The sequence below is a fragment of the Triticum aestivum genome, chromosome 3B (assembly GCF_018294505.1).
Source record: "Triticum aestivum cultivar Chinese Spring chromosome 3B, IWGSC CS RefSeq v2.1, whole genome shotgun sequence".
NCBI lineage: Eukaryota > Viridiplantae > Streptophyta > Magnoliopsida > Poales > Poaceae > Triticum > Triticum aestivum.
Genome location: NC_057801.1, coordinates 762,914,410 through 762,940,596, shown reverse-complemented (window position 1 = coordinate 762,940,596; position 26,187 = coordinate 762,914,410). Strand labels below are relative to the sequence as shown.

General features: G+C 42.3%; 1 protein-coding gene and 2 pseudogenes across 1 annotated transcript; 2 read left to right on the top strand and 1 right to left on the bottom strand.

Moving 5' to 3' along the window:
• Positions 1-417: 417 nt before the first annotated feature.
• On the bottom strand, positions 418-18,935 carry LOC123067842 (DNA (cytosine-5)-methyltransferase DRM2-like; annotated as a pseudogene).
• Positions 18,936-20,178: 1,243 nt separating this feature from the next.
• Positions 20,179-23,415, top strand: LOC123072275 (succinate dehydrogenase subunit 4, mitochondrial). The gene is made up of 3 exons (XM_044495843.1): positions 20,179-20,463; positions 22,486-22,581; positions 22,697-23,415. The coding sequence occupies exons 1-3, from the start codon at positions 20,269-20,271 to the stop codon at positions 23,087-23,089; spliced, it is 684 nt and encodes a 227-aa protein (XP_044351778.1). The 5' UTR covers positions 20,179-20,268; the 3' UTR covers positions 23,090-23,415.
• Positions 23,416-24,318: 903 nt separating this feature from the next.
• LOC123066415 (putative F-box protein At1g30920) lies at positions 24,319-25,661 on the top strand (annotated as a pseudogene).
• Positions 25,662-26,187: the final 526 nt, after the last annotated feature.

Sequence of the window (26,187 nt, the reverse complement as noted above, 5' to 3'; positions counted from 1 at the left end):
TTACCTTACTAGAACATGCCAGTGTGTTGTCAACGGGGTAACCAAATTACTTGATTGTCTCTTCCTCGACTTCGACGACCGTCCAACCAGAACCCAATGTGGCATGACAACATTTGATGGTACGGAAGTCGGCAAGGATATCTCTTTCTCAACCCACCGCATAATCAGCTCGTCCTTTACCCTTATTGATGTTCGCTAATTTCATAGCCTGAAAAGGCTTGATAACAGTGTTGTAACTGGTAAGTGCAGGGGCAAAAGGACATTATATGAAGAAGCTAAACAAAAGAAGTCTCTTCGTCTACACAAACCACCAAATTTTGGTCTTGAAAACAACATCAAATCAATGTTCATACACTGATAAGTTGCGGTTCCTAGATATAATTATTTAAGGACAAAATAGGTGCTACAATAATTAGGCTACATCCTCGCCATAGCTGACTTGACCGCGTTCAAGATTCTGAAGTAGTGGTAGAACAAAGCAGATTGCTCGCCCTCCAAGCCATCACGGTTGTATCTGTTGCACCCAGCAAGATTGTTACATGGGCTGCCCCCAATCACCAAGTCGAAGCCGCCAAATCTACTAACAAATGATACAATTCTATCATCAGTAAGAGATTTCACATCATCAATCTCAATGAGCGTGCCTGTCTGAGTCTGATCCCACCAACCCCTAAAAATCCTCTTATTAGCTTTTCCTATCTCTACAGAAACCACTGCCTTCATGTGGATGCCCAGCCTGTGCAAAGCTACCTCTCCTCCTCCAATACCGGTGAATAAGGACAACACATTAACTCCATTGGGAAACATGACCTTCAAAACTGACAAGTGGTAAGCAACTGTATCAACTTGAAATGTGTTGCCGAGAGACTTGTATCTCTCCGTGATGCCGAGTCCCCTTGTGTGATCCTTTGGGAAACCGAGTAGATATTCCATCTCTTCAGGCTCCAATGGAGCAACCTTGTTCTTTCCAATCCAGACAAGATTCCTTTTCTACACTCATTCATGACATATTTTTGAACACTTCGAGCCGGTGGACTGTCAGAGCTTGCAAGAGCACGGCCCGATCCGTTCTGTCAGCTTCGCACTTGCAATATTTGTCCGCAAGCAATTGAGCTGTGTTCTCAGGTCCCATGAAGGCCACCACTTCTTGTAATGAGGGAATGCCTCAAATATGGTCTTTGGAGGCATAGGAAGAAGAGGTGATCTATTCTCAATTGGCAAATTATGGATGTAGCCTCTTTTCCTTGCGGTTGCACACAAATGCTTAGAATCCACAAACTCAGGTTGAATGTCATAAAGAAATCTTGAAATGGTTGCCCATACGCCTTTAGGAGCTTGGGCCACATTTTCATAGTAGAAAAAGGGTGGTCCAGTATCTTGTTTAGGAAGTATTCGGGTAACTGATGGTTGCAAATAACCTGGCAAATTAAAACCAATCATTGGATTTGGGAGAGGCATTGGTTCATCATGGCTACCATCCAAGGAGGGTTGATTTCCCTGTGCTCTACCTCCATATCGGTTCCTCTTTTTCTTGCTCTCTTCCATCAATCTTGCTTTCTTTCCCCCTCCAAATGAATCAAAGCACTGATCTGTGACCTGCCAAATTTACAAATATTACAGTGTCGTTACATCAAATTAGAAGAGCGTACAAATGACAACAAATCAATAGGTACCTGATGGTCAGATATGTTTCTGGAATGACTATCTTCTGTCATTTGTGGTGCACTTATCGAATCAACTAATTCCCATAAATCAACATCCACACCTAGGAAATTTAAACAGAAAAATATAGCATAAGATACCTTTCTTGGAAAAATGACAGTCAAGGCAACAGTTTCAAAAAGAGACATACCACATCTTGTAATAGCCATATTTGCTCCATCTTCAGAAAAGCCCATGTCTACTAATGATTTGATCTTCTCGTCCTTCTCTGACATCTCCCGTAGAAACTACACAAAAGTACAACAAAAACTAAGATTAGAAAACACATGTTATATTTTACCGACTTCTTAATGCCAAATAAGTGACTGCTAATAGGGAAATATGATTACAAAGTGACACATATAGGGACGGAGAAAATAAGGGGGGCTGCAACTAATGAGTGATCAAGGAATGAATAGCCAAGACTACCTAAGAAACAAGAAATAGAAAACTAACCGAGAACTAAATCAGTGAAATAATTTAGGACTCAACTTTTTATTCTCTGATACTAATTGAGAATGACTTCATTACGAGAGTTACTATATGCATTAACAAATGCTTCCCAATTTATGCTTGAAACAACTACTTACAGTACTAGTTGTGTAGGACTGGAATAAAGTGAAGGTACATGTCTAACTTTGTTGTTTCATATAATAGCACTCTATGCAGGATGCATAATAGTGGTGAAACACATTCATTTGGTCTCTTCATGTTGCTTTCGCGATAGAAAGATAAAAACGGATGGATGATGAGGCAAATGCATGTGTATGTCTTCAAGAGGACATTGCCATATTACCATCCACCCTATTTCAGGTTCATCGCCTGCTAGCAATAAAGAAATATCTTTTTGTTGAGCAGGTGTAAATGTGTAAAACACAATAAACACTCTCTACCATTTTTTAGGCATTACATATATCTACCCATGAAGTGAGCAATAGGATATTATCTTTGCAAAGTTTATTTGCATAACTAATAGGAAATTTAGCTATCACATCATAAATTAGTAACATCGTATATGCATTTCCCGCTCTTCCTGAGGCTATTTATGGAGGGAAGTTTGATGCTACTAATGCGATATGTAATAAACGTTTCTAGTATTATGTTCATTTTGTGTAACTGAAAGTCAAAATAAGAATCTTGAACAATGTGGTTTAGTTCTTTAAGACCTTGTTCTTACTAACCTACATGCTAGTTTCCAAGCCTCCTTAGATTCTATAGAAATGTGATGAGCTGGGTCGCAGCACAAACTTTACTCGAGCGCATGATAGAATTATTTAGGTCCAACTATATTCTTCCTTTTTTTCTTTAGAACTCGGTCTTTAAGCTTAGCTTCTATTTCTCATGAACTCTTTTTAGCTAAGTCCTATTGTGTACTATATCATGGACTAGAAAATAAATCAAAGAGAATAAGTGATGCATAATTTTGGATTTCTGCAGGTTAAAGTTCTTGTAGTATGTGTATATCATCTCTTGGTTACAAGTTACAACACATGTAATAGTATTTGCTTGTAGCATCATAACTCCACAAATCATATGTCTTGTAACTATATTCAAATGTATAGGAACTAATGAGAAAAGGAGTGGTGTCTAACAGAAATAAATGTTCTAATTCATCAAAATGACAAACAAGCAACCCAATAATACATTTAGTTTCTACTCCTTTTAGGTTCGTTTGATTACTTTGTGGGAGACATATTGTCCTAATGGTATTCAAACTTACTTCCTATGATCACTCTTACATGATAAAACTTAAACATGATAATAGTTATATGTAAAAAATGGGTGCTCAAACTTCACAATGCAATTATACACAATGAAATGCTAAGCAAAACAAACAATGCTAAAACAGTATGTATAGGGGGTGCTCAAAGAATGCATGTCAAAGATTTCACATTTATCAGCATACATATGGTTAAAGAATTCTCAATTGCTAAAATAGAGAAAAGGAATTATCGACCTCATCACTAGAACCATTAGAGTCGGTCTCTGTATCACCAGCATCGTCATCGCCATCCGGATTCTCAAAATCAAGATCATCATCATCTTCAAGTGCCTACATTTGACATCACCGATCCTAACATTTGAACCTTGCTACCATGAACCAAGAGCATCATGTGATAAAGTCAATAATAACGCACAAAGGCAAATACCTTATATGTGAGAAGTAGCTCGAGCAATGCATTTCCATCACTATGCCCTGGAAGCAAAAGCAAAAGCCTTGGTTAGACACAAGGTGCAAACATAACAAGACAAATGAAATGAATCGGTGGTTTTTAGTATTACCAATCTCCTTGATGCCCTTCACAACCATCTTTTTTGGAAAACCCATTCCAACATATGCCTTGACTAAATAAATAGATGAAGTTTCCTCGTTGGCCCACCGATTAGAACCCTTTAGATAGTTGCATAACAAATATCACACTAATAATAGCAAGTCATGGCCAGTTCTTATAATTGGGTACACAATTATTTACTACCTCATGCACAAGTGTGGACGGGCCTGGAGCATCTATATTCCTCAAGGGCGGAGCCCATGAGGGTTCAGCCTCACCATAAATTTTCCACTCAAACTTATCACTATCATCGCTATCGCTTGTCCATCCCTGTGAGATGAGTTAAGCACACCTCAAATGAATAATTAAAGCAAACCAAGAAAAAAGCAATTGAGGAGAAGAACAATAATTCTATATATCCTACACAATCACAACAACAAGATAACACAATTGACATCTCTAGTATGAAATTAGTAAAGAAAATCAATTTTAGTGTGTAGAACACTCACAAAAGCTAGAAGGAAAGACCACCTTTTTTAGTGAACAAACTGCCATCGGCACTGTCACAACACGGCCATAATTAAGATAATGCCCAAAAAATATACATGAGTACAATTATAAGTTGTTTAATTTCAAGTAACGGGGATTCCTATTTAACTGAAGTATGCTAGCTTTCAGATTATAATAGTTCACTAGACAGTAGAATCAGTTATACATAATGGGGCTATTTTATGGAAAGAGAGTGATCAGGTTGGTAAATCTAAAAAGCTGATCGGATTGACCAGCTTTGTCCATTATCAACTTGGTGATGATTGTATCAAACGGATTAGAAAGGGTAGTCTGAAGTCCAAATCAATAGCTCAAATGCACGAGGTGGAGTGCGAGAGAAGTAAGAGTTTTGGACCATATAGGTGGATCACTGTAACATAAAACTAACAACATAGACTTATTGAAGAGTATCAACATGCTAATTGAATTGTTTGGTCACAAGAGTGCCAATGTTTCATCGGAACAACATAAAAAAATTGTAATCCATTATTTGTTAAATGTACACGTCAAGTTAACAAGAGAAAACAAAGCCATTCCCAAAGAAACCAAAACATCTGGCCGTTAATCTAGTGGATCATCTTTCAATCAACAAAGCATAACTGTAAGATCATTGTAATTGAACCTAAGTTGATTATGGGCCATATTATTTGACTCACTTACATAATTTGGACATGACAATCGCAAACTTGTTCTCTTTCCTTTTTATATTTTCCCATGCAGAGCACTTACATATCACGTGGACATGTTTTTCTCCTTTGTACTTCCACACTTTAGCAACTCAAACATTAGCATAGGACATCCTACTACACATGCATGCTTGGCCCTCCATTGTATTTGCTATTGTGTGTGAGCAAAAATGCGGTGCTACCTAAAAAGAACTATTACACACTTTCTCGATATGTTACCGTCCACACATGGAAACGTGATAAGAAAGTCACGTGACTTATTCATGTACACATGATGCAATCTCCACTGAAGTAGAGCATGAAGTAGAAGAAAACATCGTACCCAAGGTTCATATACAGGTGTAGGATCAACAAGCTTCAGTATCCACAAGATGCAACATGCACAGGCGCCATTATAGCCGGCGGCATTGGTAAGATGTGTTTAAGACGATGAACATGCATGTCAACTAATTATGTGAGGTCTTGCTTTCTGGCCAATTCCACGAGCCATATGGAGGAAAGAATACAAACAATTAATGTCAGCAAGAGAGAAAAAAGTATACTATTTGGTGTTTTATTTGTCCTGAGTATGTTCATGTCACTTGCTACATCAGTGCGTTACCCTCGGTTGTGATGTAACTCATGCCATGTAGCCATGTGTGGTACATGAGGATGCTATGGAACTCGGTTGTTCAGAGTGAGTGGAGTTGAAAAGTCCTATCCTACCCGCACAACAATAGCCGAATGTTCTCTTGGCTAGACAAACATGTTTGTTTGGTCTTGAGTCATTATAGCTAGCAACTTCCTGCATTTTTATGTTTCTCTTGGTAGCAACATAACTAATGATGCATAGCTATTGGTGGTACATGAGTGTGCTATGGAAACTAGCTAGATGTCAAGAGCACGTACAAATGAAAAGCCCCCTCTTGTCCAGCGTGCGGATTCTCGAGTGGTCTCTTGACTAGGGTATTGGGAAAAATAGGCATTTAGAATAGGATGATGTGATGTTTAGTGTTGAAAGCGACCTATTTCCCCCAACAATTCTAAGAGGGTATCTCGAAGATGGTCGACCCTCGAGCAAGAAAGTTGAACCATTAGAAAGCTACAAATTTGATGTCGATCACACAATTTACGTCAAATTGAGAAGGTAAGAGGGAAACATAATATGTGGCATTCCACATGTCAAATCAAGCAAGTAAAAGTGGAAACAACAATAGTGCCATGCCAGCTACATCGAAGAATATGTTAAGAAGAGGACGTCACAAGCGCAAGTCAATCCTACCAACTCAACATGCATTCCAGGAACAATTGGTGAATGCGAAGAGGCTATTATTCGGCATTTTCAATGTCAACGGAGGAAAAATAAAAAACATTACATCATGTTAGTTTGATTTTTGCTCAGTTCATCGGTATGTATTACTTTTGTATGTGCTAAAAAGAGAGATTAACTCTTAGAAATATTATAAATCATCCATAGAATAAGCAATTTACATGAAATCGAGTGAGTGAGAGGGAAACAAAAAGGCATTCTCGTAATTCCAAGTCCAGTACATGAGAGCCGAGGTGACTAGCAACATTGTCATGCTTCCTCTAATTAAGCACATTTGACCAGGAAAGATGACAATGACTCCGCAAGACCATGACCCAAATCGGCATGCACCCACCATGAATGTTGATTCCAAAAAAATGCAAATCCAACCTACATGAGACGACCATTCTTATAACTCTGCCACATGCCATCGACACGTTAGTTGGTTGTACCTGAAAATGGCGGTGTTTACATGACATTCCCTTCTTCAAGGCATTGCTTGCAGTTTGCTCGGACTTGATCTTTGGGGTGAAAACCCTAGATCTGGCCTTCGGTTGTTGGATCTAACAATGTCGACATGAGGCGTAGTTCCCTTTCGAGAGGCACCACCGTTGAAGAACCTCTCTTCAGTTCCTATGGTGCCAGAGGTGACAGTTGGTGTTGTTACATGTTGATGCTTGCTACCGTCACTTTGGCATGACTTTTTGGAGTCATGCTTTTCTTTCCTCTTTTTATATTTTAATCAATTTATGTCTGTAGATCATCAATCTCTTGACTAGGTGTGTCTTTATATCATATTTTTTACCTTACTAGGTTAACAGGACATGCTGACTGGATGGTCAACACGGTCAACCCCATCCTACTCATTGGAAACTAGCGTCGGGCCGAGGGCAGGGTTGAATCCTTAACGGTTTTGGAAGTTGGAGGTTGAATCTTAGTCAGATATACGGCTGGAGGTTTAATCATAGACAAACCAAAGAGTTTAGAGATGAAAGTGGACTTCGCACTTTTTGGCAAAGCGACTGATCTTATTTGGTGTGATCCTGATGCATGCTCGACGCGAGAAAATGCGAACAAGGGCAAGTAATCTCTTTGGCATCCCACGGTATGGCATGCAGATTAAAGAATCTCTTTTCTTAGAGAAACATATTGAAGAGTTAACCAGACAACCAACGCAACGTCAAGTCCTGTGGAAACCCCAATGCTCAACGCCCCCAAACTCCATGCCGCCAAGAAATGACCCTCCAAGAACGCAGAATTCTTGAGGAGATCACAAGCGCCGGTTGATGTCGGACGAAGACTGCCCGCCGGAGTAGTGGCCGACGATGACGTGGATCCGGCTGGGGTTCATAGCTGATATAATTGAAGAACTATGAGGGCAGTACCAGGGACATGCTGAGGCGGCAGAGGGGTTCTTGGCCCGCAATCTTGACAACGGATAAGAAGGTGTTGACACGGCGGAGGATGGTGACGGCAGATTCAAGTACACACTGGAGGAGCTGCTCGACGACGACGAAGAAACGGACCCTTCATGCATTGCACCGCCGGCGCTGATCTCGCCTGAGGGCCCATTCTTTTTTTCGAGAATTGTGAGGGCCTATTCTATACGTGTGTGACGAAGAAGGGCAAGGTTTGCATCCAGAAGATGACGCAGGATCTAATTCTAGTGTCTGGGACAACGGCACAATGCAATGACGAAGGGGTCTCTGTTGAAGATACCACCAAAAACCCATATGAAAAACTGAATCGATCACACACAGACTTACAAGCTAACAATATAAACAATGATGAGAGGCTCCTCCGCATCTGAATGGAGGTTGTACGAGAGCTTCTTAGTAATACTTCAATGCCATAATAATTTCTATAGGAAAATCACTGGACAAGAGGAGGTAGAGAGGAGCATACCGCCATTCTTGGCGCAGAGGCCCCTCGGCTCGATCTCCCCGACGCACTAAAAGGAAGGCGCAATCTTATGTGTCCTTGCGCGGTTGAAGTGAAGACAAGATGGGGTACATAACCTCTCAATGGGCAAGTGGGGGTTTAAGGACCAAGCGGTAGGGAAGTATATATTTCCAGTGTCAATAATTGTGCTAGCCTAGGCATAGTTGTCGACCTCGACAAGTATGACAAGTCTTTACATCCAAATTTGGATATAAATCAGTGCTTTTATAGTAGACCAAAATCAATATGTTTGATATGTAATCATTTTTAATATATAACAAAATTAAGAGCATAGTAGTTAATGTAGAATTACTACTTTCGTATTTTAATATGAGGTAATTGCATCCGAGGTACATAAACTTGGCAGGTGGGTCCAGTTCCGCACAAAAACTTTGAAAACATGCCCCGCGGGTACTCCAACTTGGCTTTTATGTTCACCCGAGGTATAAATCGACGCTGAGCCGACACGTGAACGCCAGCTAAGCATGAGGCATGCTCGGGGCTGCTCCACTCTTTTGCGATGAAATAGAATGCTATGGTGGGTCCCCTGGGAACGAATTAAGCAGATAACCCCCTGCCGGCATTGCTGCAGGAGGCACACATGTGCTGCTCACCACAGATAGACCTCTAGCGAACCTTGTGGTCCCAAGTCATGTCAGCAACCTTATCGTCGTTGCCCATGACCCATGGCGACATATCCCGTCGTTTTGATTACCACGACTGCCACCAGATTACGGTAATTACTCTGTCCTCCTCATCCTCACTTGCTACTGCACGGACGTAGGGATTACCTAGGGTTTGAGTGTGGTGCATGTCGCGGATCACATTCGAGATCAGCGGCAGTCGTCACAGTGTTACTTCACCATCTCAACTCTCCTTTCATGATCAGAACACTCATATCGTTTATTGCTGCATGCATCCATCACCGGTGCACCATTCCCAAAATATTTATTTGTAAATTTCATTCTTTTTTATCTAATATGTGGCATATCTTGATGATTATGTAATGTTAATGCTTGCTTGCACAAGAGTTATCTGGTTAATTCGTCCGCATGGGTCCTATGACAAAATTTTAGTTCCCTGCGGGAGGATTTTTGTAAAAGAGCAAATCCGCCCAGCGCATTCAACCTGCCTACCTGGCGTCCACGTGTCGGCTCAGGATTGATTTATCCTTGGGTGAACATAAAAGCCAAGTTGTGGTACCCATGTCGTACCTTTTCAAAGTTTTTGTACCAAACTGAACCCACCTGCCAAGTTTGTGTACCTTGGCTGCAATTACCCACGCTGTAAAGCTATATATTTTATTATTATTCAAATATAGCAAACAAATTAAAAAAATGTAAGTTTTGATATGAAAGATTTAGTGGTGTATATTAATTATGAAAAATGTTTTAACGTCAACCGACAAAGACGACCGGTCATTTCACCTTAAAGTTGGCTCGTTCCCTCTCGAAACCACTAATATTCTTCCTTCGAGATGGTGCGGTTTCTAAGTAGTTTATGTGATAACTTTTGTGTAATCTTCTTAAATTTTTATCACAACCTCCAGGTGTCATAACATGACACCATGCCACGTTTCTATTTTTTAAACTATGTTTGAATATTTTAATAAGATTAAAAAACCAATAAGCATCAATTTAGTGGTCGAGTCTTAGCACCATGATGTTTGGAATAGGTTTTATTTTCTTGGATAAGGCCTAAATATAGATTTGATAACATAAAATAAATTTTCAGCCCAATTGTGTCCATTATTTCAGGTACTTGTATTTGAAAATTGAATTATACCAATTAAGTGTATATAAATACACGTTTTTCTTCTTTTTTGCGGAAAGTATATAAATACACTTAATGACTTATATAGAAAATGAAGCTGAAGCAATGCCAAATTTTGACATGTATGATTTATTAGTGTACGCTAAGTGTAGAAAAAGTTTCATTTCAAACTAATGAAGAAAAAATTAGTCTAATATTTAATTACTTATATATTAGTGATATTTATTTTTATAAAATCTAGATATGGTTAAAAATTAAAAATAATAATCTATTAGATACATAGATGTAGTATTAATTTTAAGATTTTAGAAAAAAGAATAACTTAGTTTTGACTTATAAATAAAAAAATATTGATATTTAAATGGTGTAGATATTACTAGCAGAGTGTGAATACGAGTGCACGCTGTTAGTAAAATGATTACTAGCAGAGTGTGCATATAGTGTGCACGCTGCTAGTAACATGATCACTAGCAGAGTGTAGATGTGTGCACGCTTCTAGTTAGTTGGTACAGTTTTTTTATTTTTAAGTAGAATGGTCCGGGTGCTAGCAGCGTGTGCGTATGTGCACATGCTGCTAGTAAGTTGAATATATTTTTTATTATTATTAAGCAGAAAGGTTTGGCCACTAGCAGCGTGTGCATATGTTTGCAAGGCTAATGGCATGGTTAGTTGCAGCGTCCGCACATGCCTGTCTGACTAGCGACGTGTCATTTAGCCCGCACACTACTATGTCATGCCCGGCGCATCCACTTTGATTGGATACTCCACACGACCCAATTGTAATTTCTGCAAACATTTCAGCTGATCAATAAAGCCTAGCAAACTTTTCTCAAAAAAAACTAGTAAGCTCAGCTGGATGGTGGGCCATCTCTTGGAGACCGGTCCCACATGAAAGTCACACGAGGCAAGGCTACATATACGACATGGGTAGCACAGGAGGAGGGGAACAGAATTGATTTGTAAATCGTCTCAGCTTCTCATCTTTGCTCTGTTCCTCATCTCCTACTCCTTGTACCTCTCCCCCTGTGCTTGTTGATTCTCACCTTGGATCTCCTTGAATCCCCAAACTGTATTTGATTACTAGTACTATTCCAGTTGTTTGTCCCATCCTTGAGTTTGGGTCATGACATGCTAGTTAGTTGTTCTTAGCAGTGTGCCATTTTCTAGTGCACGTTGCTACTATTTTGTCCAGTTACCAACAACGTGGTCATTTTTATGGACACAATTAATAACAAATTCATATAATGAGTTTCCCTACTAGTGTATATGTGACTTGCCTCATCGTCATTGGCATGAGGTTGGACTAGGGAAGCATGTATCATAATACTCAGGGTGCATGCGTGGTGGGTGTAGCGGCTAATTCTCAAGATTATTTTGGAATGGCTGAAAGGCCTTCTACAAGGCTTCTTTGTCACTGCTTCTTTAATGTAACGATATGATTATGCGTATTCTAGAAAAAAATATTGTTTGTAGCAGGTAAAGTGGACCGGTTACATTTTGGGCAAAGTATTGTTAATTTTTCATATAACACCAGCATAAATTTGCAATTTAAACCAGGTTAGAATTTTTTTTAGGCCAGGTTTGAGGGCGCGGCTATGTGCCGCCTATTACGACGCCTAATCATGGCTCACCTGGGGGGAGCCCAAACTGGGCCGACCCAGTAACCACAAGTTGCATCACGCTGATGTCATGAGTGATTTTTTTTGTTATTCCTTCACATTTTTTATTTCATTTCATTAAACTTGTTTATACTTTGTAATATTCAAACAAATTATTACAAGAACACTTTACATAGAAATTTAAAAAAGTTAATCTTATATTTGAAATATATTAATCATGTAAATGAAAATGTTAAACATGTAAAGAAAAATATTTTTGGTGTATACGAAAATTATCATGTGAATAGAAAAAGAAGAAGTGTTAATCATGTTTACCAAAAATGTTAATCTTGCGTACGAAAAATGTTTATCATGTGTACATAAAATTAATGTAAAAGTGAAATGTCACACATTTCAAGAAAATGTACGTGGCACTTAAAATTTTGATAGAATGTAAAGAAATGTATGTGTAGTTAAACAGAAATGTTGTATACATTCAAAAAATGTATTTCACTTTTAGAATATATTGAAAAATTACAAAAATGTATTCGTCACATTTTCAAAAAAAATACAATGTAAAAAATTGTTTGAACAATTCAAAAAATGTTTCAACATGTACTGAATTTTCATAAAACGAAATACAAAAATATATTCAAAATGTATTTTGGTAAAAATGTTTCAAAATGTATTTGGAAAATCTTGAAGGAGTATAAAAATTGATATACATGTGTAGGAAAAATATAGAACGTGTATGAAAAAGTAGATGTGTGCTGAAGAAGAAGAAGAAGAAGAAGAAGAAGAAGAAGAAGAAGAAGAAGAAAGCCCGACTAAATCGGTCAAGCGTAGCGACTGAACGCGTGGCAAGCTAGGCGAGCCACACAGCTAATGGGTCGGCCTATAGTCGTCCGCCCATAGGCAATTCCTATTGGGAATCGGTATGGGCAATACATAGGGCATTCATATACAGCGCCCGCTGAAGGCACCGGCGTAAACGGGCGCACCCCCCACTTCTATCGATCTTGCATGGGCTGACACATTTACCTTTTTCTGTTAAATTTTCAAAAAAGGGTGCAGGTGAGGGATTTCAACCATAGTATTAAATCTTCCGCAAAATAGTCGCGATAGTTGCGCTATAGCTCCGCGGGAGTCTCGCCAATGCGCTATGGCTGTTGTGACGAAGTCGTCCACAAATCCCTCTAAATGGCTCAAAAATCAGCAAAACTTCCCAAAAATCATTTCTCCCATCAGAAAAATTTCTTCTATTGTCGTGATTGCCCGCTATGGCGGCTGCTATAGCTGCTGGGAGAGGCCATCGTGAAATTGTTTCTCCCATCTTTGATTTGAACTCGGGATCTTCCTTTCAAAGAGAACCCAACTGACCACAATAACATCTGAACGCTTGTGCCCACTTACTTTGTTTTCTCCTTTTATTCCTTTCCAGTCCGCGGAAGCCGTTGGTTTTAGGAAGCTTCAGACGGCTTTTTCTTATTTCAATATGGTCTTTACTGGACTGCTTTTCATTTGTTTTTTCCTTTCCTTTTCTATTTCTCTACTTTTTAACTTTTTTCTTAATTTATATACTATTTTTCTTTGTTTTTTAAATGCACAAGCATTTTTCAATATCAATGAATTTTTGTTCAAAATGAATGGACTTTTTTTCAAATTTGAGTAACATTTTTCAAATTCAATGAACTTTTTTGCAAATACAATGAACTTTTTTTAAAACTGATGAACTTTTTCCAAGCTTGCGGAATTTAAAAAAATTATGAGCTTTTCTTTCAAAATTTATGAACTTTTTAAAATTTGAGATCCTTTTTCGAAACCAATGAACATTTTTTCCAATTCGATGGACTTTTTCCAAATTCGTGAACTTATATTGCAAAATTGATGAACTTTTTCAAATTCATGATTTTTTTTAAAAACTGTAAAAAAATCAAAATTCATGGAATTTTTTTTCAAAATTGTGAAGATTCTTTTTTCAAAATTTGTGAATCTCTTTTACTTTTGAAAAACTTTCTTTCTAATCCTTGAGTTTTTATGAATCCATGATGTTTAAAAAAAACTTTTTTCCTACACTTTTCCCAAAAGTCAATGGTTGATTGGTGAACTAGTGTCCCCGCAAAAAAAAAAAAGATTGGTGAACTAGTGAACCAACGTCCAATTACACGCCGCTTGACGAAGCGGGTGCATCCCGAGCGACCAGGGAGCCTTCGGGTGAGTGCCATGGAGCAGATCAGGCGCTAAGGAATCGTATAAGACCAACCGCTAAAGGCGATGTATAGGACCACCCAAGACATAGACCCGGCGAGGACTGAGTGGTTCGTGAAAAAAAAAATGAAAATCAATAATTAAGGGGTACATGCAGTGCATTACTTGTCGTAAATTTGGAGTTTTTCCTCTCTTTTTTTGTGGATTGTCGCCAAGCGTTTGCAGAACACACGCGTGACACCATGAACTGGAGACATCCTTCCATTGGTACAGGGATGGGGACATGAAGGTGTGGACCTACACTACTAAATGCACGAAGTGACACGATGATTTACCCGGGTTCGATCCCCATGGTTGCGTAATACTAATACACTACTTCTGCTTTGTGTATGTTTTTACGTTCAGTGGATGGCGAGCTACAAGTCCTCCCTGGGAACGGGATGTGATGCGTGCTTCTACTTGTATTCTATCAAGTGTCCAACCTCTTTTACTATAGCCCGGTCCTCCTGTTATATGTCAAGGGGTATCAACTACCCTCAGTCGACAGGGATAGGTATCCGCATTAAATGCATGATGATGTGTTGTCGTCTTCTTTCTTCCGAGAAAGAACGTCCATCTTGTCATCACTACCCAAGGTGGCACCTGGTCGAATGGTGCCATGCGCCAGTGTAGGTGTCACCCTGACAGCAGGTGAGGTGGTGAGTCACCCCAGTTACCGATGCATCTTCACCGCCTAGGTTGTTTATACGCAACGTGTCATATTGGCTTTGACCAGGCCGAACCACCACGACACGCATTGGGCAGCCTAGTCTGGATGTCTTTGGGGGTAAGGAAGCATAATCGTTGTCGGGGCTCCATTCCCGGATCTTGTAGTCTTGATGCTTCTGACGAAGGGGAGGGCTATTTGTGACCCGTGCGTAGTTGGTCTTGTGAACCAGCTATTCATGGTACCAACATAGATTCGTTTATTAAAAACATTTTATTACTTGAACCTTGCGTTCAAATCATGAAGCATTTCCACAGTTGGATTTCTCGTGTTGAGATTTTCGAAACAAGATCCCATATTAATAGGTTTCGATGAACTTTTGGAAATCTGTGCGTTCACGCGAAGCTAATCTATGCCTCTCGCGGAAGAAAAAAAATGCATTTTTTTCCTGTGAGGCATAGTTGTGCCTCGCGCGGAAGCAAAATTATGCCTCCACACGAAGTAAATCCGTGCCTCTCGTGGAAGAAAAAAACTCGGGTTTCCTTTCCAAGAGGCACTTGTGGAAGTAAAACATGTGCCTTCATAAGAAGCAAATTTGTGCCTCTCGCGGAAGAAACAAACACGTTTTTTCTCTTTCCTCCCGCGGATGAAAACAACGTCTTTTTTTTCTTGCGTTTTTTCCTTTTCGAGTGTGTCTCTCGTGAAAATGAAACCCGTGTCTACATGGGAAACAAATCTGTGCTGCCCGCAGAAAAAGAAAATTTATTATTTATGATTTTTTCCAAAACCTAGAGAAAACTGAGCAAAACCAAAAACCTGAACCCCCCCCCCCAAACCATCTAAAACCTGAAAACGCATATGGGTTTTATGGGGATAAAAAACCCGACGGGATGATGATGAGAATATTTTTATCCCGTAGACGGGTATGAGACAGGGACGGGCATGAGAACGGGGACGGGGGATAGGAGTCCAATACCCACCTGAGTAACCCCGTCGCCAGCCTGACCCGCGAGGGGTCTTTTTTTTAAGGGATTTTTTTAGGGGACGACCAAATTTATTCATCAAAAGCCATAGATAGTGGGATACAATGTTGGTCATGAGGTTGGTCAAACCATACATGACGACCCTGCTGAAGCCTACGAGAAAATTTGGCTAAAGCATGTGCTTCATAATTAGCAGCACGACTTTCGTAAGTAAAATTACAATTGAAAAACAAAGACCTAGACTTGATCTCTCTGATTATTGCACCACTACTCCCCATCGCTTCATTATTGATGCCATTCACTGCTTGCTTCAAATCAGAGGCTATCACCAGATTATTGATGTTCAGATCCGCCGCCAGAGCCAGCGCTTCCCTGCATGCTATCACCTCCAACATTGCTGGATCATGCATCCCTTCTATGACTAGGGCTGAGCTGCCCATATACCTTCCCGCGCCGTCCCTACAAACAGCAATGGCTGCACCCCGAGAAGCAAAGTGCACCCCAGCATCAACATGAATATTACAAAATCCAGCAGGTGGGGCTTTAGGTCTAGCCACGGTTATGCCTCTGGTAGCAGCTGTGGTTCGTACCTGAGGCTTCACCACCTCCCTGATCATGCTCAGTTCTTGTAGGTAGTGGTTGATGAAACTGCATATTGCATGTGGGCTCTGAAAGATCCCTTCATGGATAGCTTTCCGTCTCGCCGCCCAAATTGCCCATAATGTTACCGAAAGCTTCACAAACTGCTCATGGGGTAGCGATTCTATGTGTGTGAAAAGCCATTGTTTAGCATTCGGTTCCACCATTGTCACGATCGCTTGAGCCAGCTCTTCATCAACCATTGCCCAGGTACACCTAGACATGGTGCAGTCGATCAAAGAATGTTTCCAAGAATCCTCGGCTCCGCAGAAGCCACAAGTGCTTGAGTCCGCCATGTGCCGATGCGCCCGCACGTCATTAGTGGGAAGAGAATGCTTTGACAAACGCCATAGGAACATGCAAACCTTGCCTGGTACTTGTGTTCTCCACATTGTTTTCCACATGGAGGTTTCAGTCGTGGATGACGAAGGACCTGGCGAGCCTTCGAGCCATGCCTCCCTTCTCTGTCGAATTGCCACCATCATATTATAAGCTGACCGAACTGTGAAGTTTCCGCTCTTCTCGAAGTGCCAACACCCGAAATCTTGTGTATTCCATGTACATATAGGGATGCCCACTATCACATGCGCGTCCATAGGCATGAACACCTCCGATATTCTCTGCCTGTCCCACGTGGCCGTCGTGGCGTCGATAAGTTCGCTGACCAGTGACGGTGGATTGGGGGATATGCAACCGTAGGGTCTCATCATCTCATCCCTAGGGAGCCATTTGTCATCCCATACACTTGTAGATTCACTGTTTCCAATCCGCTTAATCAGTCCAACTTTTAAAGTGTCTCTGCCTTCCACCACCGCGCGCCAAACTTGGCTAGGGTGACCCCCTAGTGTTGCTTCAAGGATAGTGGAGTTTGGATAGTAGATGCTTTTTAGGTTCTTGCACTGAGAGAGTCTGGGAACTGCAGGAGTCTCCAAGCTTGCCGGGCCAACATGGCTAAGTTGAATAGTTCAAAATCCTTGAAACCAAGCCCGCCCATACTCTTTGGTTGTGTCATAGTCTTCCAAGAGACCCAATGAGGCTTGCATTTCCCATTTTTACTCCCCCACCAAAATTTCCTCACCAACATGTTGAGGTATTCACAAAGACCTCTGGGCAATTTAAAACATGACATGGAAAAAACTAGGACCGCTTGGGCTACTGATTTCACTAGCACCTCCTTTCCAGCTGTTGATAAGGCATTTTCAATCCATCCTTGGATTTTGCTCCATAACCGATCCTTTAGATACTTGAAGGCTCCATTCTTTGAACTCCCAATATCCAATGGCATGCCCAAGTATTTTTCATTCAAAGTTTCATTGGGAACATTCAACAGATTCTTCACTTCCAACCTTAGGCTGTCCGGCACCCCCTTGCTGAAATAGATCGATGATTTGGCATGATTGATTCTCTGACCAGAAGCTTGACAGTATTGGTCTAAAACTAGGTTCACCTCAGATGCTTCCTCGCAACTTGCTTTGAAGAACAATAGGCTGTCAGCAGCAAATAAAAGATGGTTTACCGGTGGCGCCGACGGTGCCACTTGTAGCCCATGCAAACTGGATGACTCTCTTGATTTTAGGAGGCACAAAAGGCCCTCTGCTGCCAGCAAAAACAAGTATGGAGACATCGGGTCCCCTTGTCTTATCCCTCTGGATGGAACAAACTCCTCAAGCTTCTTCCCATTGAACATGACTGAAAACTTGACCGATGTAACAAGATTCATGATAATATTAACCCACCTCTCACTGAAGCCCAACTTAAGCATGATTGCCTTTAGATAACTCCATTCGACTCTATCATAGGCCTTCATCATGTCAAGCTTAAGGGCACATGCTTGGTGGTTCTTTGCTTTGTTCCTCTTCATGAAGTGTAAGCATTCATACGCAGTAATGATGTTATCAGTGATCAGTCTTCCCGGGACGAAGGCCGACTGTTCTTCTGATATAATCTCCGGTAGTACCAATTTCAGACGGTTGGATATCACCTTAGATGCAATTTTGTACAAGACATTGCAAAGTCTTATAGGGCGAAACTGAGAAAGTAAAGATGGGTTTTTTACCTTCGGGATGAGGACTAACACTGTGTCATTTATGCTCTCTGCAGATTCAGTTCCTTCAACAATTTTCAAGACTGCCGAGGTCACCTCTTCTCCACAAAGTTCCCAGTGATGCTGAAAGAAGTGGGCGGGGAAGCCATCCGGGCCGGGGGCTTTTATTGGGAACATCTGAAACAAAGCCGTCTTGACTTCTTTTGGGGTGTAAGGAGCATTTAGCATCTCGTTCATATCAGATGTGACCTTGCTAGGGACCGTTTGGAGGACCTGATCCATCCCCTGCACCCCTTCGGTACTGTATAAATCCTTGTAGAACGAGGTAACCATCTGCTCCATCTCTACAACGTTTTCTGTCAACTGTCCATCGCCACGTAAACGTGACTTGATGTTGTTCTTCCGTCTGCGTCTACATGCCCTGAGGTAGAAGAAGTATGTGTTTTTGTCCCCATGGACCAGCCAGTCGATGCGTGCTCGTTGCCTCCATAGCATTTCTTCTCTGTGAAAAAGTTCGACTAGACGATCATTGATCTTCAACTGCATGGACAGGTCCTATTCTTCCTGGAACCTCATGCAGCTGCTGCAACTCCGCTTTCAAGTGTGCGATCTCGCGGCGTATGTTCCCAAAGTGGTCCTTGTCCCAGGATGCTAGATCCCCAGATACTCGCATCAAACGATCTTTCATTGCTTGCACCGATGTTCCTTCCGTCTGTGTCCACCCCGCTTGAATTGTTGGCGCTAGAGTTGGGTCTCTCTCCCAACAAATTTCATATCTGAAAATTCGAGGGGCCCTCCTGCATGCATGTGTATCCATCATCTTCAGCAAGATAGGTATATGATCAGATGAGGCCGGTATCTTATGTTCCACCACTGCCGAAGGAAAGGCCAATAACCACGCGGTGTTGGCCACGCATCTATCTAGCCTGACTCGAGTGTACGTGCCACCCGCCACCTTTTTCTCAAAGGTCCATGTAGTGCCTCTGTAGCCAACATCAGTTAGACTGCACGTATCCAATGCATCTCGAAAGGCATCCATCTGAGCCTGGCTTCGCTGGCCTACTCCATCATGTTCATGTGCGTGTATAACTTCATTAAAGTCACCGATCACCGCCCAAGGGAGGTTACTCAAGCCAGCAATTCCACGGAGCATGTCCCATGTTCTGTACCTCTGATTTACCTGGGCCTCGCCATAAACAAAGGTAACTCTTGTTTGAAATTCAACAAGTGCATCAATAGTAACATCAATGTGGTACTTAGAATAACCGATAACTTCGACCTTTATTTCATCTTTCCAAAAAAGACCAATTCCTCCACTCCTACCAGAACTGCTAACTGCAAAACTTTTATCAAAACCCAAAGTACCTACTAAATTCTCCACACGGGAGCCCTCTATTTGAGTTTCTAAAATACAAACGATAGAGGGGGCATGTTGCTTCGTTAGGTCACGAAGCTCGTGAATTGTCGCGGGTTTGCCAGCCCCACGACAATTTCATGTTAGGATACTCATTGCGCCAGGCGCGACCCTCCTGAGAGGCCCGCCAAACGCGCATCATTTTTGTTGGTGGTGGTAATCTTTCTCGAGTTCTTGTCACTTTGGATCACAACTGTCTTGGTTCTCTTTGGATCCTGCTTGGATGGGCTTGGAGGTATTATGGCCCCCCTTCAAGAGCCTCCAAGTCTGTAGCCGTTTTTTTTAAGGGATACCCGCGAGGGGTCCTGGTTCGTGTCTATTCGGCCTTGCAAGTGTGGGCCGGTAAATACTGGGCCAGGCCATTTCTGCTTGCGTGTACTCGCACTCGTCCTAGAAAAACCACCATCCTTCTTTCCTTTCCCTTCCGAGAGAGAGAGAGAGAGGGAGAGAACAGAGAGAGAAAGAATGGCGTCGCGATTGCTGACCAGATCCAAAGCCCTAGCGCTCGCCGCCGCCCGCGCCGACGCGGCCGCGCCGTCGCCGCTCGCCGGGGCCTGGGGTGCCCGCGCGCTCTCCACCCTCCCCCGCGATCCGGCGGCCGCATCCCCCGCCCCGTCGCCGCGGCAACCGGCGGCGGTCTCGCCGCTCGGCCTCTCCAAGGTCCGCCCCTCCCTCACCCCCTCTCTCTGTCTGGTAGCTTACGCCGACTGGACTGTCTGTTTGTCGCTCCGGTTATGGGGCAGTAAGCGTGATGCGCCGCTCGTTCGTGCTCGATCTGATCGTTTTGTGCGATTGCCTGATTCCGTTCCGCGGGGGCTGGATTTCTGTCTTCTGTTAGGTGGTTGTGTTGTACTTACACTCCTAGCTTGTATAGGCCTAAGCCATGCAGTGATTTTGTATCTAGGAATTCTAGTTATGCTTGTATGATCTGTACCATCTCTAGTTCGCTCTATCGTGTCCTGGACAGTGATGGGAAAATGAAGTAAGTATTTTGTAGTCAGTAATTTTGGCTGTGCGTTCCTGCCTCATCAAGCTTATGTTGCGAGTTAGGTTTGTGGCGTAAGGTGAACCTACCTCTTTATCTTTGCGCTGGCTGACTGCATCTCCAAAGCCATCGAGTTTGAGAACGAAAACTGAGCAAAACTCTCAATTGGGTTGATAAACAGTTGGTGAGATTGGCGTTCATTGTGGCGCAATAGTGACTACACATGACATTGAGTTAGGGATGTAATCATGTAGGCAGCGAATCTTAAAGTGTTATTTTTACTTTACATAAACCGAAAAGGGTATCCTTTCATACTTTTGGTTTGTTTTGTAAATTTCAGCCTGAGCTAGTAGTTGACTAAAAGAATGCTGAGTACATTTGGAGATATCATATCACTATGCTAATGTGTTTCAACAAGGGAGATTCCTGCTATTAGTATATAACTGCTGATTATGCGCAAACAGGATATTTCGTTGTTCGAGTCAATACTCTTCATTGGTGCCTTCCATTTTGCGGTTATTATATTTTTCTATTGCCGATGAAAAAGATAGAACTATCTATGATTACTTGGCACATATGTAGTCTTCTATAGTTTTTTATGCACTCTGTACTGCCAGCATTTGATAGGACGTACTTGGTGTTAAATTCATTGATGTTGCTTTACATAAGCTCCATATGCATTGGTCAGTAGTAGTTCTTCCCTGGTTCATGGAGAACTGAAACATGAAGGAGGAACTAGAACTTGTCATACTGTAGTACAGTTCTGCTTTTGCTTTCACAGGAGAGTATGATTCTAGATGCATGGTTTGTGAGTCTGATCTATCTAGTTATACATATCTTACTGATGAATGACTAAAATACCAATAGTGCATTTGGTTTGCCTGATTGATCAGTGATCATTGATATCTAGCAGGTGCTGATTTGTGAATCTTCTCTATTTAGTTATCTATGTATCTCATTAATGAAAAGACCAAATACCAACAGTTCATTTGGTTTGCTTGACTGATCAGTGGTCACTTCATTGGATGTACAACTTTTAAGAACTTTCTGTACTTGTTGTGAAATAATAGTTATATGTATTGTTGTTATTCATTGATGCTGCCATCATTGTATATTATTGTGAAATAATTTTAGTGGTAGTGCCAACATGAGATAGGATGCTCTAGTTGTCAAATTCATTGATGGTGCTTTAGACATCCTTCATATGCATTGTGCAATAATAGCTGTTCTCCCTAGTGCATGGATAATTGAAATCTAAAGGCGGAACTATAACTCGTCATCTTGCATCGAGAACAGGGACTTTGTAGTACAGTTCTGCTTCTGCTTGTCACACAGAGAGTAGGGTTCTAGGTGCATGGTTTGTGAGTCTGCTCTATGTAGTTATATCTATCTTACTGTTGAATGACTGAAAATACACTAATAGCGTGTTAGGTTTGGCAGGTGCTGGTTTATGAGTCTGCTCTATGTAGTTACCTATGTATTTCACTGATGAAAGGCCAAAATACCAATAGTGCATTTTGTTTGCTTGAGTGATCAGTGATCATTTCATTTCTCAGCATGCTGTACAATTTTTAAGAACTTTCTGTTCGTATGCATGTCTGCTTCTATTATTACATTCTCTCCTTCAGTTTATGAGCCTATTGTACTCGTAATAATTCATTTTTTGTGGTGCCATTTATCCTCCCTTATGCAAGCAGATTCTAGGATATGAGCAGGCATCTCGACTCGGTGGCACACACATGTTGCCTCGCTGGTTTTCTACTGGAGCCTCCAATGGATCTTCTGATCAGCAGGTGCGGCTGTATTCCTGGTGCCAGTTTTATGAGACCTGTGTTTCATCAGTTTGTTTTCTCACTTACCAGCATTCGTTGCTAGAAGCTTGCAATTGAAACTTTCCTATGCTTGTAGACCTCAAAGACAATCGCTGGGATGGTACAATCCGATGCACTGAAATCACAGGAGGGAGCCTCAGCGAAGGTCGCAGCATTCAGCCCCATGGAAGCAACCATTAGCAAGCCCAGAAGCAGTCCATTGACACTTGAAAGCTTGAAAGTGAGGCGGACCGAGATGATGACAAAAGTCACGTTCTACATGATCCCGACTCTGCTCCTGGTGTCGAAGAACAGCATCAGCACTTCTCTCCTGATCGCGTCGGTATACCATCAGGTCTACATGTTCCACAAGGAGATCCTCCTGGACTACGTCCACCACGACATCACCAGGAAGTGGGCCTTGATATACTTCAAGCTGCTCTTGCTAGTCATGGCCAAGGACACGATGGTGTACTTTGATCTGTTCTAAGTGCCTCCATGGTAGTAGTTTCTCGAGAGATGCCACCAGGAACCCTCCCGTCTGTACACTGGAATAATCATCGAGGTGGACAAAATGCCCGACTGCTGGTTCTTCTTCTGTCTCACATATCAAGTTGCCGCGTTTTTCTGTTTCCTCTTATTATGGCTGTGATTGATTAATGGACAAGTAATGTTCAGTTGTCACAGAGTACTAGCTTATATGGGAGCAACCTTTGCCCTAGTTTTGTAATAATGGTATATATCAACCCTTGATGTTCCGTCGTCGATTGCTCTTGTTCTGCAAAAATTTAGTAAATGCCCTGTTATTACCTGTTATAATGTGATGTTGCGCTGCAAGTGTTCTCTGTTGTAGCAGTGTCTGTTTGGAGCATGAGAGGCCTTGTTGCCTTTATAGCTCTGCCATCAGCCGGTGCCATACATATAGATCTTCCAGGTCTTGATTTCATTGCATGCATGCGAGATGATACACAGTCACTGACTGACCAGCAGCTGATAGATGAAAGTGGTGTCTGTTGAGATGTGATTCGCAGCATGTTTGCTCGGGTATCAATGGCATTGGTGGAACGCCGAAACTTCATCGGATGCAGCATATGCAGTGGAGAACACGAAGCAGCAGGGAGTTTCTTGGCCTTATGTTTTTTTGCCTAGACAACTTGCCACCGCCAGACTTGTACATGTGCTTCTGCATGCTCCTCAACTGTGAGCAATGTCACTTTCTGCTTCCCTACTTTCTTCTCTTAATACCATCCTTACCTACTCCCTTTAGTGATCTATAAACGGTTTTATATTTCTTTACAGAGGGAGAAGGAGTACATTTGTAAATAAACTCAAGTTGACAATCTCCAGCGAGGTACGTAATGTAGATTATATTTATATAGTCCCTGGTAAGAATTGTGTCCCTTACAATTTAGGAGGGCTGCCTGCTGATCAGTCAATTGTTCACACAACCTAAGTCTAGTTACCATCCTCAGTCCACGATATGCTTGGGTTCTTACAAAATAATTAAGCACACTCCTTTTTTTTTTGCCTGAAGTTCTGAACCTTTGAACATGAATTATGTGCATGTTTTCTGTCAGTGAAATATTTGTTTTTTTTTCTTACAAAAAGATCTATTGTAGGGTTTGGAACCTGCAGACGAGGCCATCTCAATTTCGTTTCTACCACCTGAAAGATCTACGTACCATACTATTGCTGCCTCCCCTCCGCCGCCACCAGGCAGGCAGGCACCGGCACACCTCCAGGAAGAGCTCCCAGCCGGCGACCATGGCTGAAGAGGCAGCAGCCGGAGGAGCGGCGCCTTTCCTCCCAGACGAGATCATCATCTGGGAGATCCTCGTCCACCTGGACCAGAAAACCCTCTTCCGCTGCCGCGCCGTCCGCCGGGCCTGGCGCCTCGTCACCTCCACCCGCCGCTTCCTCCTGGCGCACCATGCCCGCCAGCCCGCCCTCCCCATCTTCCCCGGCGACGGCCTCGGCGTCAAGTACAATAGTATCCTCGCCTTCGACCACCGGGCCGTCGCCGACGCCCAGCTCCACACCGTCGCCCGGTTTGACAAGGGCTTCGATCTGGAGGCCTCCTGCGACGGCCTCCTCGTCCTCTCCCAGTTCAACCACGCGACTCTCCCTCGAACCTTCTCCGTCTGCAATCCGGCCACGCGTGAGCATGCCTACCTCAGGCTGCCGCCATGGAACTTCCTCAAGACCTTGGGGATGTACCTGCACCAGCCTACCGGCGAGTACCGCCTCTTACTGCAGCGAAGGAGCTTCATCAAGGGCTTACCCAAACACCAAACTTGCTGCTATATCCTTTCGTTGGGCTCCGACCGGTCGCCGAGGTCCATCGCGTGGCCGGAAACATTGTCGGCGTACCTCCTCAACTTGCCTGCCCGGCTGCATGATAGCCTGCACTGGCATCCGAAGCGCTATGAGAGTGACAACGAACCGGTGGTAATAGTGTTCGACACCATAGCGGAGTCGTTCCGAACGATGCGTGCTCCGTTTGTTCCCATCAACTCGTATACTTCGAGATGAGTGACACGCTTGGCTTCTATTGCCAGAGCAACGCCACGAAATATGTTGATATATGGGTGCTGCAAAACTACGAGAACGAGGTTTGGGAATTGAAATACCGAATCGAATTGCCGGTTGCGGAGTTCAAGGGGATGTTTGGAGCATGTGACGACCATCGGAATGTGGACGTTGTTTTGGTGGATGGTGGCGTGCTCTTGCTGGTTTGTGGTTATGGGTGGCTGCTTCATGTTGATTGTGATGGCAAATTGATTGCCAGTTTCCGTTGTGGTCGCCGAAGATTATGTATGCCTGGAGCTCGGCTCAAGCAGAGTCTTGTTAAGCATACCTTCTTTCCGGCTCTAGAAGGTTATGCTATGAACGCTCCGCCTTTCATCTGACGCCTGTTGAGTGAGGTGATGCTTCTTAACGGCCTAGATGTTGTATATCCAGTATCTATGAATTGAATCGCTTATGATCCTGCTGGCCACTTCTTCCTTTTGCATTGATGTATACAAATTATGATTGGAAGCTGTGACTGTTATGTGGCTGCATGAGCTCTATTGCTTGTCTTGGTATCTTTTGGGCTGAAGTGACTAATGCTGTATTGATGCTGAAATTAGAAATTAATTTTGCTCTGCTTTTGAAATATGTGCCGACTGAACAGACTCGTGTGTGAATTTTCGTTGTCTCAGGTATTGATTTTGCTTTATTTAAATTATCTAGTGGTCTTCTCTGTATCAAATTGTTAGCAATCGATATGCCTCATGTCACTATATTTCCTTAACTGAAGAACTAAATTTGCCTTTTTATCTGGTGGCCTTCTTAATGGTCAGTATTTAGCGAGAATTGGACATGGTAATGATTGCCTTTTTCCGGTGAGTTGTAGTGTTCTTGAAAGGACTTGGCAACCTGAAATTTTTCCAGATTAATTGATCCAGTAGTGAGGTACTTCCTCCATACAAAATTAGTACAAACTTGAGTCACTTATTTTGAGGCGGAGTACTACACGTGTTGAACTGTTGATTGGAACATACTACGGAGCATATATGTTCAGAATGAACATGATCATAGAGAGGT

What these genes read in the sequence shown, in the direction of transcription:
- LOC123072275 (XM_044495843.1), top strand. Translation starts at nt 20,269, where the DNA reads ATGGCGTCGCGATTGCTGACCAGATCCAAAGCCCTAGCGCTCGCCGCC. An exon ending in CGCCGCTCGGCCTCTCCAAG is followed by an intron (nt 20,464 to 22,485) that starts GTCCGCCCCTCC and finishes TTATGCAAGCAG; the next exon opens with ATTCTAGGATATGAGCAGGC. An exon ending in ATGGATCTTCTGATCAGCAG is followed by an intron (nt 22,582 to 22,696) that starts GTGCGGCTGTAT and finishes CTATGCTTGTAG; the next exon opens with ACCTCAAAGACAATCGCTGG.